The sequence below is a fragment of the Callithrix jacchus genome, chromosome 9 (assembly GCF_049354715.1).
Source record: "Callithrix jacchus isolate 240 chromosome 9, calJac240_pri, whole genome shotgun sequence".
NCBI classification, from domain to species: Eukaryota; Metazoa; Chordata; class Mammalia; order Primates; family Cebidae; genus Callithrix; species Callithrix jacchus.
This window is the reverse complement of record NC_133510.1, coordinates 68,149,433-68,164,921: the sequence shown is the minus strand read 5'-3', so window position 1 is coordinate 68,164,921 and position 15,489 is coordinate 68,149,433. Positions and strand designations below refer to the sequence as shown.

At 43.5% G+C, this 15,489-nt stretch overlaps 1 protein-coding gene across 3 annotated transcripts in view; it reads right to left on the bottom strand.

Annotated features, from left to right (window-relative positions):
* The window catches only part of BIN2 (bridging integrator 2), a 43,390-nt gene that overhangs the window by 16,380 nt on the left and 11,521 nt on the right, over positions 1-15,489 (bottom strand). For 2 of the 3 annotated variants that reach the window (XM_002752478.6, XM_035256741.3), the window contains 5 exons: positions 4,497-4,551; positions 4,102-4,196; positions 3,432-3,527; positions 726-833; positions 324-409 (listed from right to left, as the gene is read on the bottom strand). In XM_002752478.6, coding sequence (XP_002752524.4) covers positions 324-409; positions 726-833; positions 3,432-3,527; positions 4,102-4,196; positions 4,497-4,551 — 440 coding nt within the window. Of the gene's footprint in view, positions 1-323; positions 410-725; positions 834-3,431; positions 3,528-3,933; positions 3,994-4,101; positions 4,197-4,496; positions 4,552-15,489 lie in introns of those variants that run through there. The other variant, XM_035256742.3, reaches the window with a different exon arrangement.

The following is a 15,489-nucleotide window of genomic DNA, read 5'->3' as shown; positions in this document are numbered from 1 at the left end:
TGGGCGACATGGTGAAACCCCATCTCTACTAAAAATACAAAAAAAAAAAAAATTAGCCAAGTGTGGTGGCACATCCCTGTAATCCCAGGTACTCGGATGGCTGAGGCATAAGAATCCCTTGAACTAGGGAGGTGGAGGTTGCAGTGAGTTGATATTGAGTACCACTGCACTTCAGCCTGGGTGACAGAGTGAGACCCTGTCTCAAAAAAAAAAAAGTGGGGGTGTGGGAATTTAAATCTAAAACACTTTTATCTGCCTACAGTCAAGGCACACAAGGTGCCTTGTGTGAAGCAAAGGTACCTTTTCTGAATTCCAGTCATTACCTATTATAAAGAATGGGCAGCTCCTCCAGCAGTTCTTGGTTCAGATCTTCAAATACAGTCTGGGCTTTGTTGAACTCTTCCTCTGCCTAAGTGGTAAAAGAGACAAGACAATCGCCCTTAATTCTGAACGCAGGACTACAGCATACCTGCTTCATCCTCTGCGTTTTTTAGGCACTAGCCTTATGAGGAGCCGTCCCTTTTCTTCCCTTGACCATGCCCTCCTCAGCCTCAAGACTCTGACTATCCTTATAGCATCAGTGTCAGAAGAAACAGATTTCCTTCAGGACACTGGAAGCCGAATTTATAATTTCCCATAACCAGCTTGGCCCAGCCACCTGCTACCACCATGGGGAGAGAGAGACCAGGAAGAGTTACTAGTTTTTGTTGCTGTTTTCATTTTACCCTAGCAGTCTTGGCCTCGTCTTTCTTCTTGGCATTCTGCACTGCTTCCAGGTGATGTCGGGCACTATCATAGTCCACGAGCTTCCGACCCCGCTTGGCAATTCTCTCCTGATCAGGGTAGCAAGAAAGAGTGTGGATACTCACTTTTTAGTGGCCAGGATATAGGTAACAGAGTACCAAGCAGAGAGTAAGATTCGTGGGTCCTATTATCAAATTTCACTTTTGTTCCCCCCGCCCCCCGCCCCACAGACTGGGGCTATTATGGTTTTGTTTTCTTTTGTTTTGTTTTTGAGACAGTCTCGCTGTGTCACCCAGGCTGCAGTACAGTGGCACTAGCTCGGCTTGCTGCAACCTCCACCTCTCAGGTTCAAATGATCTTCCTTGCTCAGCCTCCCAAGTAGCTGGGACTACAGGCACCTGACACCATGCATGCCTAATTTTTTATTTTTTGCATTTTTAGTAGAGATGGGGTTTCACTATGTTGGCCAGGCTGGTCTTGAACTCCTGACTTCATGATTCACCCACCTTGGCCCCCCAAAGTGCTGGGATTACAGGTGTGATCCACCGCGCCTGGCCTTTGTTTTTGTTTTTTTGAGACAGGGTCTTGTTCTCTTGCCCAGGCTGGAGTGCAGTATTGAGATTTCAGCTCACTGCAACCTCTGCCTCCCAGATTCAAGCAATTTTTGTGCTTCAGCCTCCCAAGTAGCTGTAATGATAGGCGTGTGCACCAAGTTCAGCTAATTTTTGTATTTTTAGTAGAGATGGGGTTTTGCCATGTTAGCCAGGCTCGTGTCGAACTCCTGGGCTCATGTGATATGCCTGCCTCAGCCTCCCAAAGTGTTGGGATTATAAGCATGAGCCACCACGCCCGGCCCAAATTTCACTTTCTAGTAGGATTGTGTGCCCATGGGATCTCCCTCAGTATCTAGGAAGAATGGGGGATTCTCAGAGGGAGATAGAGTAAGGGGCAATCCTACAGAGCATGTGGAAATCTGCAATATATATAATGTTTATATTTTTCACCTCCACCTCCCCTTGTATTAAAATTTAGCATTTCCTATGAACCCATTATAAACTAGTTCAGCCTCCAGGAGAAATGACCTTGAGAATCACATAAAAGTGAAAGTCTGAATTTTTGGGCCTTAGTCCCAAATCTGCCATTCATTAGCCTGTGGCCAGTGGTAAGGCACATTTCTTTTGGAACCTCAATAGCCCCATCTGCCCTTATACAACGGTTATTTGAAAGATTGAATGCTGAATACAAAGTGCTTTGAAAGCTCTAAAACACAACAGAAGCCATAAATTACTATGAGCACTGAGAGAAAGTCTACTCAATCTTATACAAACGATAAATTATACCAGGGAGAAGCAAACTATGTTATTGAATCATCTCATTCTCTCAGTCACAGAATTTGAAAAGATTTTAGCAATTATGTGGTCCAACTTCCCATACAATACATGAGGCTTCTCCACAATATCCAAGATAAGAAGTAGTTTGACTTCTGTTTGCCCAAACAACAGACAACTCACTATCTTTGAGTCTATTTCATTTTGTTTTCGGAAACCTTTAACTGTTAGGAACTTAAGTCAGCCTCCCTCTAACTTCTTCCTCTGAATCAGCACAGTGCCTGACAGAGTAGGTGTTTAATAAAAACTAGTGCCGGGCTCCGTGACTCATGCCTGTAATGCCAGCACTTTAGGAGGCTGTGGGGGCGGATCACCTGAGGTCAGGAGGTTGAGACCAGCCTGACCAACATGGTGAAACCCTGTCTCTACTAAAAGTACAAAAATCAGCTTGGCATTGTGGTGCACGCCTGGAATCCCAGCTACTCCGGTGGCTGAGGCAGAAGAATTGCTCGAATACGGGAGGTGGAGGTTGCAGTGAGCCGAGACTGTACCAGTGCACTCTAGCCTGGGTAACAGAGCAAGACTACGTCTCAACAAAAAAAAATACTAGCTTAATGAATAGATGGACTCTAATTTTGCTTTCTGGAAGAGTTTAGAATAGGTGGACTTCCTCTTTTACCCAACAGACTTTCAAGTATTTGAAGGTAACTATTTGATTGCTCCATGTTTCCTCTTCTATATAATATCTTGAGTGCCATCAGCTGTTTGTCACAGCTAAAAGGGATGCCTCTAACTTGTATCTGATTCAAAATCAGTGCAAATATAGCTCACTGAAATCTGTTTATTTTATGTATTTACTTATTTTGAGACACCAGCCTTTGTCACCCAGGCTGGACCGCAGTGGCATGATCTCGGCTCACTGCAACCTTTCCCTCCCCAGCTCCAGTGATCCTTCACCCAGCCTCCTAGGGTAGCTGGGACTACAGACACGCACTACCACACTGAATAATTTTTTTTAGTAGTTTTTTGTAGAGATGGGGTTTTGCCACGTTGCGCAGGCTGGTCTTGAGCTCCTAGGCTCAAGTGGTCCTCCTGCCTTGGCTTCCCAAAGTACTGGGATTATAGGTGTAAGCCACTGCACCCAGCCTTGAAATCTAAGTTTAAACACAAACTTCACACTACTTCCAACCTTCTATCCTAACCTCTTACCTAACCCTCAACCTTAATCTTTCTCCTAACTTACCCAAACTTCATTTCTAATCATGAAGCTCTAATTCTACTTACAATGCCTAACCTAGTATGTTCTCTAACCTGGATTGGGCCATCCACAACCCAGCCTTCATTCCGTACATTGAGTACCTTGATCTCGCTGAACTGGGCGACGTAGTTTTCCATGGTCCTCACAGCCTGGTCGGCCAGTTTTTCCTCGTAGTCCTCCCAAAGGAGATCATTATTCTGTGGGATAGAGGCAGAGGCTGGTGAAGGCTCCACTTCCTAACCACAACCGTCTACCAGGGAAATAGCCAAATTTTTCCTGCAAAAAACTTCTTTTTTGTAGCACTGTATTTAGAATATCATGTTGGATTCTGGGGAATAGTCAGAGGAAGAAAAGAAACAGCCCCTACCCCAAGGAACTGCTCTATCGGGGTCTGAACATACATTCAGGGATTAAGAACAGAGCACAAGGTCAAAGCCTCGGACTCCAGAGCTTAGATGGGAAAGTTTAAGAGTATATAACTGCATGAATTTTGTTTTAAAAAAACGACCAATCTTTAGGAGCTAAAACTTCCCATAATGTTTTAAAGAGGGGAAGAGGGTCAAAATTAAAGGAATCCACAGATTAGGGAAAACTTGTTTTTACCTTCATAGTTGCAGCTTCTTCCTACCACCCAGCGAATGAGCCTATACAAATGCACAGTGTGAACTGGCTCCTTTGTTTTCCTATTTTCTTGGATAGAGAAGCTAAGCTGAGGTTGAGATGCAAACAGAAGTAAGTGCCAACAAGTTGTGAAACCCAAGCCACCCTTACCCCTACGATGGCCTTCAGCTCCTGGTGACCATCCCACTCGCTGCTGTAGATCTCCTGCAGGGTTTCTGACACTCTTTTTGAACTTTCATGCATCACTGAAAGGAGAGAATTCAGTCCCACCATCAAGTTCCTCAACAGTAGTTGGTGTAATCACGTGGGTGACAAATCAGTGGGTTCAATTCAGAAGGACGGACTCAGAAGGTCTGGGTTATATAAGTGAGGGAAGCTGGATGGGCTGAAAGGAAGAGTCACTCTTCCTTGGCTCACAAAGTTCCAGGAGTCTAAATAAATAATAAAATGACAAAAATCTGGGGGTATGGTTGTTGTTTTCTTCCCCTAAACCTCTTAGTAGCTATATAAATGTCCTCTGGATTATCCTGTGCTACAATACCAACCTTTGACTGCACTAAGGAAGTTCTTCAGGTCCTTGTATAGCTTGTGGCCTTCTGCCTGAAAGAGAAAAGTACATTTGGTGACGAAAGAGATTGATATTTCAAAAGATGCCCCGAGGTCAAAGTCAAAAACTAGGTTAAAAGCAGAAATCACACTTGGAATTTCTCCAAATATTCACAATTTTTGTAAGTTAGCCTTTACTTTCTTTATCAACGTGTTGTAGGTTGTCTCTTTTGTATTAGTTTTTTTTTAGACAGAGTTTGGCTCTTGTTGCCCAGGCTGGAGTGCAATGGCATGATCTCGGCTCACTGCAACAACCGCCACCTCTCAGATTCAAGCTATTCTCCTGACTCAGCCTCTCGAGCAGCTGGGATTACAGGCATGCACCACTACACTTGGCTAATTTTGTATTTTTAGTAGAGACAGGTTTCTCCATGTTGGTCAGGCTGGTTTCGAACTCCCGATCTCAGGTGAACCACCCACCTCAGCCTCCCAAAGTGCTGGGATTACAGGAGTGAACCGCCGTGACCTGCCTGGTGTTAGTGTTTAAGATGGGGGCTTGCTACAGCTCCCATTACACTGGCATGTCTTCCTTCCATGGAACAAGAGCCGATATCCCAGTTCCTCTGTTGAAATGTAAGTGTTCTCTGTGTAATACGATCTATGCCATCCTCTGGCTTACACCCTCCTCCCTGGGTAAAGCGCTACCATTTTCCACAGACACCAGGCCTTCTTCTTTCTCTGAATCCTCACGCAGACATTCCTCCCCTCCTCTGATATCCTTCTCTTCATTGCCTCACTTTACCCTTCCCTTCCATCAGTCACCTGCTTTATGCTACTCCAGGGAGCCCCGTCATTGCCTCTCCTCCTGTTCCCACCCAAATGTCTTCATCTCTCTATCTATCTATCCCTGCTTCCATCTTTGCTCCTGTGTCTGAAATCTCATTTTTTAGGCTAGGAACCCCAAGTTCAGATAAGGCCTCCTCCTCCCTCTAAAAACGAAGGAGAGGAAGGTGTCATTTAGAGTTAGAAGTTTAAATCTCAATCTGATAAATGAACTGCTTTTGTTGTAACTCTGACAAATGTTCATTTAGCCTCTGCTTCTCAAGTACTTCCAGGAACTGGAACCCAACATCTTGCCTGAGACAGTATCACTTGATTTTAAACTAGCTCTGTTAAAACTTTTTCTGGGCCAGGCACAGTGGCTCATGCCTATAATCCCAGCACTTTGAGAGGCCAAGGTGGGCAGATCACCTGAGGTCAGGAGTTTGAGACCAGCCTGACCAACACAGTGAAACCCCATCTCTACTAAAAATACAAAAATTAGCCAGGTGTGGTTGTAGGTGCCTGTAATCCCAACTACTTGGGAGGCTGAGGTAGGAGGATTGCTTGAACTTGGAATGTGAAGGTTACAGTGAGCTGAGATAGGATTGTGCCACTGCATTCCAGCCTGGGCAACAGAGCAAGACTCCATCTCAAAACAAACAAACAAACAAACTTTTTCCTATTAGTCTTCAGTTGGTCTTCTGTACCCATAGAGTAGATCTAATTTCTCTTCCATACATGTTTGAAGACACCTTTCACGTGCCCTTGACCAAGTCTTTTTCATAGGTTTCCTCAACTGTTCCTTATGGTGTTTAGAGCCCCTTCCCATTTTGGTCTCCTTCCTATGTGTAAACTCATTTTGAATAGTTGGGTGGGAATTTAAGGCCTGACAGCTGACATTCTGGAACCTGACTTCAGGAGTGTAGGGATGGACTGAGAGGTGTAGCCCACTTCAAGGGTACTCTACGGGGTCAGCCTATAGGTCAGAACAGACCAGTTCTGGGGATGGTATACCTAATAACCAAGCTGCATTATTCAGTACACCATAAAATACTTGTGAATTTGTTCATTTGTTATTTGCTGTATTCATTCCTTGATAGACTATTTTTGATACCAAAAATATAAAAAATTATGGAGCTGGGCACAGTGGCTCCCAGCACTTTGGAAGGCTGAGGCAGGTGGATCACCTGAGCTCAGGAGTTTGAGACGAGCCTGACCAACATAGTGAAACCCCATCTCTACTAAATACAAAAAATTAGCAGGGTGTGATAGCACATGCCTGTAATCCCAGCTACTCGGGAGGCTGAGGTAGGAGAATCACTTGAACCTGGGAGGTGAAGGCTGCAGTGAGCTGAGATTGCGCCACTGCACTCCAGTCTAGGCAAAAAGAGCGAAACTGTCTCCAAAAATATAAATAAATAAATAAATGAAAATAAAAATAAAAAATTATGGGAGAAAAAAAGGAAAATTCAGAAAATTCTATCTAGTGACAAAATTTTTTCCTGGAAATCTCTGGGGAAAGGTCACTATTACTTAATTTTAGCAGCAGAAAATTTAGGTCTACTTGGTCAAATCAACAAAGAAAACTGGACTAGATATTTCATCCATTTTCTTGCCTCCAGAGCTCACTTCCAAGCTAGTCTAAACTTTTGGCCAAATCTTAGATCAAAAGTCCCTCTCAAGGGCTGAATGTCAGTTTGAAGGGACATGAGGACCCAGAGAGTCCTAAAGGAGTGAAAGGCACTGTCAGAGAGGTACGGAACTGGGATTGTATGCTGTGTTATCATAGGAGGATTAAGAGAACATCATAGAAACAATCAAGGAAATAGGCTGGGCACGGTGGCTCACACCTGTCATCCCAGCACTTTGGGAGGCTGAGGCGGGTGGATCACTTGAGGTCAGGAGTTCGAGACCAGCCTGGCCAACATGGTGAAACTCTGTCTCTACTAAAGATACAAAAATGAGGCCGGGTGTGGTGGCAGACACCTGTAATCCCAGCTACTTGGGAGGCTGAGGCTGGAGAATCGTGTGAACCTGGAAGGTAGAGACTGTAGTGAGCCACAGTCACATCAATGAACTCCAGCCTGGGCAAAAGAGCAGACTCTGTCTAAAAAACAAACTATGTCAAGGAAGTGTCAGATACTACAGAGAGGTTGGAACGCAGGAAGAATTGGCAAAACTCACTGGTTTTGGTAATATGTCTCTGGTGACCTTGAGAAAGCACTTTCAATAGCATAATGGAGACAGATTCAGTCAGTTAACAAAATTCAACATTCAGAAACACTCAGCATTTACCAGGAAGGATATCTCACTTCCTCCTTGCTTTTTATTCACAGAAAAAAAGCTTAGATAGCCTAATATGTTAAATGTACACAACATCTTTTTTTTTTTTTTTTTTGAGATGGAGTTTTGCCCCTGTTGTCCAGGCTGGAGTGGAATGGCGGGATCTTGGCTCACCAGAAGCTCCACCTCCTGGGTTCAAGTGATTCTCCTGCCTCAGCCTCCATGATAGCTGGGATTACAGGTGCTTTCCACCATGGCTAGCTAATTTTTTTGTATTTTTAATAGAGACAGAGTTTCACTATGTTGGCCAGCCTGGTCTTGACTCTCATACCCATGTGATCCACTCACCTTGGCCTCCCAAAGTGCTGGGATTATAGGTGTGAGCTACCGTGCTTGGCCACCACAATGTCCTTTTTTTTTTTTTTTTTTAAGATGGGGTTTCGCCATGATGGCCAGGCCGGTCTTGAACTCTCCTGACCTCAGGTGATCCATCCACCTTGGCCTCCCAAAGTGCTAGGATTACAGGCGTGAGCCACCGTGCCCAGCCCACAATGTCTTTTAAACATGGGTAAGATACGTAGACAGAAGTTTGAGAATTTTGAAAAGGTGATAATCAAGGTTTTAACGAGCCTTGAAAGAGTTTTGGAGATTTATAAAAATTAACAAGGCTTTAAAATTACTTATTGAAGGAAAAAAAAGGACCCAATTTTTTACTTCACTATAAAATTTTTATTTCAAAAATAAATATAACAAAGTAATAAAAACTGTTAAATTACCTTGCAAAGTCCAGGTACCGTGGCTTACACCTATAATCCCACCACTTTGGGAGGCCGAGGCGGGTGGATCACCTGAGGTCAGAAGCTCAAGACCAGCCTGGCTAACATGGTAAAGGCCCGTCTCTACTAAAAATACAAAAATTAGCTAGTTGTGGTGGCATGTGTCTGTAATCCCAGCTACTCGGGAGGCTGAAGCAGGAGAATCACTTGAACCCAAGGAGCACAGAGGTTGCAGTGAGCTAGGATTATGCCATTGCACTCCAGCCTGTGTGACGAGAGCAAAACTCCATCTCAAAAAAAATTACCTTGCACAATTTCTACAAATAAAATTCCTATTTTTTCCCCATTAGTTCTCATATGACCTGAAAAATCAGATCAGTAATCAAGGCAACCATGCATAAATACACACTGTTCAAAACTAGGGGTACTCTGTCACAGCCCAGAAAATGGAACGCCTTCTCCTCTCTGCTGTCGCTCACAAAAGCCCAGCTCCATTTCTGTGTTTTGGAATCAAGCCATTTAGTCAGAAAATTCTCCTTTATGCTCTTGCTCTTTCTTTTGAGAAGATGAAGTATGAGTGTGAGTGTGTGTGTGCAGAGGGAGTAGTGGTGTAGAGCGGGGGAGGAAGGGGAAGACAGGACAGCACCAGGTTTCTCTGACCTATTTGTCCTCCCCTGGAATATCTGCAGGTTGAATAATCCCAACATCTTTCTCCTTTCTTGACAGATGTGACTCGCATAGTCTTGGATTCTCGCTTGTCTGGGAGTCAAGAAACTTGGCTCTACCACCAACTAGCAAGTTATTCCACTTCTCTGCCTTCCATTTCTTCATCTATAAATGCAGGGCAAGACCAGTTCTAGGTCTAAATCTTATGATTTTATCACTTCTGCTCTCTGAATCCTTGCCAAGTTACTGGCATTGCCATAAAGAGTGTGAGTCAGTCCTTCCACCCATTATACAAACAGTCCCAACCCTCGGTTAATGAACCACTCACACCAGAAGCTTGTCCTGAGCAGTCAGGTGGACAGAGCTAGGTCTAAGAGACTGGGGTACTGGCCGGGTGTGGTGGTTCATGCCTGTAATCCCAGCACTCTGGGAGGCTGAGGTGGGTGGATCACCTGAGGTCAGGAGTTCAAGATCAGGCTGGCCAACATGGTGAAATCCCATCTCTACTAAAAATACAAAAATTAGCCAGGCGTGGTGGTGCACACCTGTAATCCCCAGCTACTTGGGAGGCTGAGGCAGGAGAATTGCTCCAACACAGGAGGCAGAGGTTGCGGTTGCAGTGAGCCAAGATCATACCACTGCAGTCTAGCCTGGGTGACAAAGAGTGAGACTCCATCTCAAAAAAAAAAAAAAAAAAAGAGAGAGAGAGAGAGAGGCTGGGGTACTGAGGATGGAGAGGGTTGTTATCCTGGGGTTCCCTAGTGGAAAATGGACTCAGACACTCAGCAAAACAAGTGTAAATAGGATGCCCAAACCTTGACCAAGTGTTGAAAAGTGCTTGGTTTAATGTAGATCCAAGAGGGAAAGATGAAGCTAGATTATTAGATTTGATTTTAAAGGTAATGAATTGGAAGTCGCTATCACTATCAGAAATAACAGGTTTAAGTGCTCCTTGAGGAAAAGGATCCTTCCTATGTAATACACTCTGAAGAGAAGGAATAGGGGGAAGCAAGTAGAGCCTCAAAGAAATATTACCTATAGAAATGTGATAGGGAATGTGGGCAAGTGGCAAGACATTGAAATTAGGCCAGGAAGTTTGGGACTAATAAGACAAGCTATTAATAAAAAGTTTACAAAAAAAAAAAAAAAGTTTACCTGCAAGCTGACTGTGGGTGAGAGATCGGGCACACAACCAACTGGTTCAGCTTCTGGAACGCTTCACTCACACCTGTAATCCCAGACCTCAAGGAGTCAGAGGCAGGAGGACTGCTTGAGCCTAAGAGTTAGAGACCAGCTTGGGCAACATAGCGAGACCCCATCTTCACAAAAAGAAAAAAAAAATCCTTGACCTTGTCCTTTTTCCTCCTGTGTGTCTTTGCCACCCCAGGTCAGATGTGTCTGTATTGTCACTGTCTTCCTCCTTAAACTGAGAGCCTTGTGGGGAGGCATGTTGGCTCATTCATGTTGAAGTCCCAGCACCTGTGTTAACAGTGCCTGGCACTCAGCAGGTGCTCATAAAATGTTTGTTAAATGGGTCGGTTGTGGTGGCTGATGCCTGTAATCCAAGCACTTTGGAGGCCAAGGCGGGCAGATCACCTGAGATCGGGAGTTCAAGACCAGACTGACCAACATGGTGAAACCCCAGTCTTAAAAAAAAAAAAAAAAAGTAATTAAAAAAATAGTTTGTTAAATGAATTTACCAAGAGGAGAATTTCAAAAGTATGTTCAATCAGCACTTATAGATGTATCATTCTCTTAGTCAAGAAGTTTTTCCTTATTTATTTTATTTTTAAAATAGAGACAAGGTCTCACTATGTTCCCTAGGCTGGTCTTGAACCCCTGGGCCTTCTGCCTCAGCCTCCCAAAGTGTTGGGATGACAGCCATGAGCCACTGCACCCAGCTAGAAGCTTTTCTTTCTTCCCCACCTAACTCCATTTCATTTATCGAACATACTTTCCCTCCTTAAGTGATGTTTAAATGGTGGGCTTCCACAGGGAATTCTGAGGGGACTGTCCCATTGGTTCTTGTTCTTCCTGATGGCCCTACTTCATTTCTTACCTTTTCTACCTACACATCTGCTCTTAGAGAGAGGACAGAGGGACAAAATGGGCCAAGAATCAGAAACCTTCCGAAGTGGATGTCAACTTACTGATTCTTCTTCTTTCATCCTGGAGTTGGAAATAGAACAGTAATAAGAGTTGAGAAGAGGCCCAGGGAGGCCTCCTAGTGAAGCATAGTGAAAAAAGCTGAGTTTAAGTCTAAATCCTGGCCCTGCAACTTATATGCTGTTACTTCACTATTAACATCACACAAAAAAGGAGACAACCAGACATTATGTGCCTCCTGATGGAAGAATACAATAACACCTATTAAGTATTCTTGCTGTCAAAACAAAAACTTGAATCTCATCAAGCCTCTAAGTCCATCAATTTACAGAAAGTATGGAAGGCATAGAAGCATATTAGACAATACCATGGGAATTCAATCAGCAAAATATAGACTGTAGGAAATTTCAGGACAAACAACCTAGTATCATCAACAAATAAGCTTCTACAAGAAGGGAGGGATTAGAACACAGATTAAGAAATATAACCTTAAATCTAAGAGACTTAAACATGTCGGTGAGTTGCTGATTTAAACAAACCATAAAAAAACATGAAGACACAATCAGGGGAATTTGAACATTGACAAGATATTTTGTCATATTAAGAAATGATTGTGGGCCGGGCGTGGTGCCTCACGCCTGTAATCCCAGCACTTTGGGAGGCTGAGGCAGGTGGATCACGAGGTCAAGAGATCGAGACCATCCTGGTCAACATGGTGAAGCCCCGTCTCTACTAAAAATACAAATTAGCTGGGCATGGTGGCGCGTGCCTGTAATCCCAGCTACTTGGGAGGCTGAGGCAGGAGAATTGCCTGAACCCAGGAGGCGGAGGTTGCAGTGAGCCAAGATCGTGCCATTGCACTCAGCTTGGATAACAAGAGCGAAACTCCGTCTACAAAAAAGAAAAGAAATGATTGTGGCCGGGCGTGGTGGTTCACGCCTATAATCTCAGCACTCTGGGAGGCCGAGGCAGGCGGATCACCTGAGGTCAGGAGTTCAAGACCAGCCTGACCAACATGGAGAAACCCCGTCTCTACTAAAAAGACAAAAAAAATTAGCTAGGCATGGTGATACATGCCTATAATCCCAGCTACTCAGGAGGCTGAGGTAGGGGAATCGTTTGAACCTGGGAGGAGGAACTTGCGGTGAGCTGAGACCGTGCCATTGCACTCCAGCCTGGGTAACAAGAGCAAAACTCCATCTAAAAAAACAAAAAACAAGAAATGATTCTAGTTTTTTGTTAAAAGATAGCACTAAAACTTACATTTTCTTGGACTATTTAATCAGAAATATCTGAAAAGATATTTGTATGACATTCATAAGTGAAAAAGGCAAGTTGCAAAACCATATGCATGGAATAATCTCACTTCAGTAAGCCTCACATTTATTTATTGTGGATATACTTAGATATCATACACATATATAGCCAAAGGAATTGTAAAGATATAACATAGTTGTAGTTTAAGAAGACGAAAAATCATAATTGTTTTGTTAACATTGTTTTCTTTTCCTTTTTTTGTTGAGACAGGGTCTCACTTTGTCACCCAGGCTAGAGTGCAGTGGCGTGAAGCTCACTCCCGGACTCAGGCAATCCTCTTGCCTCAGCCTCCCAAGTAGCTAAGACTATAGGAGCATGCCATCATGCCCAGCTAATTTTTGTATTTTTTGTAGAGATGGGTTTTGCCATGTTGCCCAGGCAGATCTCAAACTCTAAGCTCAGCACTTTGGCCTCTCGGTGTGCTGGGGTTATAGGCATGAGGCACTATAATGGGTCTATTATTGATTTTTAATTCATTTTTTTCTTTTTCCTGATGTTCTTTGGGTTTTTTTTTTTTTTTTTTTTGAGACAGGGTCTTGCTCTGCCACTTAGGCTGGAGTACAGTGGCACAATTGCAGCTCACTGCTTAGTAGTTGGGACCACAGGCATGCACCACCATGGCCAGCTAATATTTTTTATTTTTTGCAGAGATAAGGTATCCTGTGTTGCCAGGTTTGTCTCAAACTCCTAACCTCAGCAATACTCTCACCTCAGCCTTCCACTGGGAGGTGTGAGGCACTGCACTCAACCATTTACTTTCTGATTTGTTGTAATGAGTACATATTTTATTTATACCGATTTATTTATTCATTTTTGAGACCAGGTCTTGCTCTGCTGCCTAGGCTGGCATGTAGTGGTATGATCATAACTCACTGCAGCTTGGAATTCCTGGGCTCAAGCAATCCTCCTACCTCAGCCTCCCAAGTGGTTGGAACTACAAGCATGTGCCACCACACCTGGCTAATTTTGGTATTTTTTTGTAGAGACAGGGTCTTGCTATGTTGCCCAGGCTTGTCTTGAATTCCTAGGCTCAATTAATCCTCCTGCTTTGGCCTCCCAAAGTGCTGGGATTACAGGCATGAGCCACCGTGCCCGGCCAAGTAAATGTATTATAGAAAAACATTTTGAGGTGTGATAACGGTATTGTGGTTGCATTTTAAAAGAGTTCTATCTTTAGAGACTGATTATAATTTTTTGTCTTTCTGAGACAGAGTTTCACTCTGTTGTCCAGGCTGGAAGCGCAGTGGTATGGTCTCAGCTCACTGAAACCTCCACCTCCCAGGTTCAAGCGATACTCCTGCTTCAGCCTCCCAAGTAGGTGAGATTACAGGTATGTGCCACCACGCCCAGCTAATTTTTGTATTTTTAGTAGAGAGGGGGTTTCACCATGTTAGCCAGGCTGGTCTCAAACTCTTGATCCTAGGTAATCTGCCCTCCTTGGCCTCCCGAAGTGCTGGGATTACAGGTGTGAGCCACTGTGCCCCACCTAATAATGAAATTTTTATGGATATGTAAATGTTGTTGGAATAAAAATGGAGTCACTAGTGTTTAAAAAAAAATCCCTGATAATAAAGCCAGGGAAAGCTATGGAGAGGAGGTTCTCATGCTTATATGCCTGATAAGAATTATCATAAAAGACCCTATGAAAACCATAGCCTTGCACAAAGGCCATCACAACCTTATACAAAAAATATTCTGCAAGGACTTCTGCCCTGCAACTGCCTGTTCAGCCTTGGACTGGTGTCGTCCTTGTTATTGATCTTTGTAGCCAAGAATAATTATTTTCAAACAATCATGTAATTCTTCTCATTTTTTCCTTTGAAAACATTTTTGTCTTCCTTTACTTCCCTGAATACCTCATAGTTTACTATGGTACACATATTCCCATTGCAACACTCTATTCCCACATAAATATCTTTTCCTCTTAGACAGCCTCCCTCTGTTTGTTACTTAGGCTGGATGAAATGATATATCTGGAATTTGCTTCACAATAATCAAGGATAGGAGAAAGTAAGTGGAGATACAGAGGAAACATGATTGCTCAGGAGTGGATAAATTATGGAAGCTGAGTGATGAGTATGTATGAATTCATTATACAAGTTTAATATCCTTTAAAAAAAAGTTTATTGACCAGGCGTGGTAGCTTGTGCCTGTACTCCCAGCACTTTGGGAGGCCAAGGCAGGCAGATCACCAGGTCAGGAGTTTGAGACCAGCCTGACCAACGTGGTGAAATCTCTACTAAAAATACAAAAATTAGCCAGGCATGGTGGTGCACACCTGTAATCCCAGCTACTCAGGAGGCTGAAGAGGCAGGAGAATCACTTGAACCCAGAAGGTAGAGGTTGCAGTGAGCCAAGATCACGCCACTGCACTCCAGCCTGGGCGACAGAGGGAGGCTCCATCTCCATTAAAAAAAAAAAAAAAAAAAAAAAAAAGATTTTATGTTGTCTTTGTCCCTGGTTCCTTGAATTAACTTATACCTAAGTTTACGCTAAAAAAATGACAGGATGGTGGCTGGCTAGACTGGAAAAATCAACCCTGTAACTACAGAGTTGAGGCTCTGAGACAGGTGATGTCAGCCTGACCTCTGCAGGAGGAAGGGGAGCTAGAGATAGATTTAATCATGTAACCAATGATTCAATGTATAAAGAAACTGCAATAAGGACTCCAAGCACCTGAAGCTTACTACATCAACATGCTGTGAGGGTGACACAGGAGCTTCATGTTTGTGACCCTCCTGGACCTCACCTTATGTGTCTCTTCATTTGGCTTGTCCTGATTTGTATCTTTGTAATAAAACTTGAATAGGTAGAAGGAATTCCCACATGTATAGCCAACTGGTCAGAAGTACAGGTATTCTGGGAACCCTGGAGCTTACAGCTGGTGTCTAAAAGGAGGGCAGTCTTATGAGGACTGTGCCCTTAACCTGTCAAATGTGATGTAACTCTGGATAGTGTTAAAATTGTATGTGACTTGATATTCTTAATTTAATAACTCCTTTCCAGTATAAAGAGGAAATAG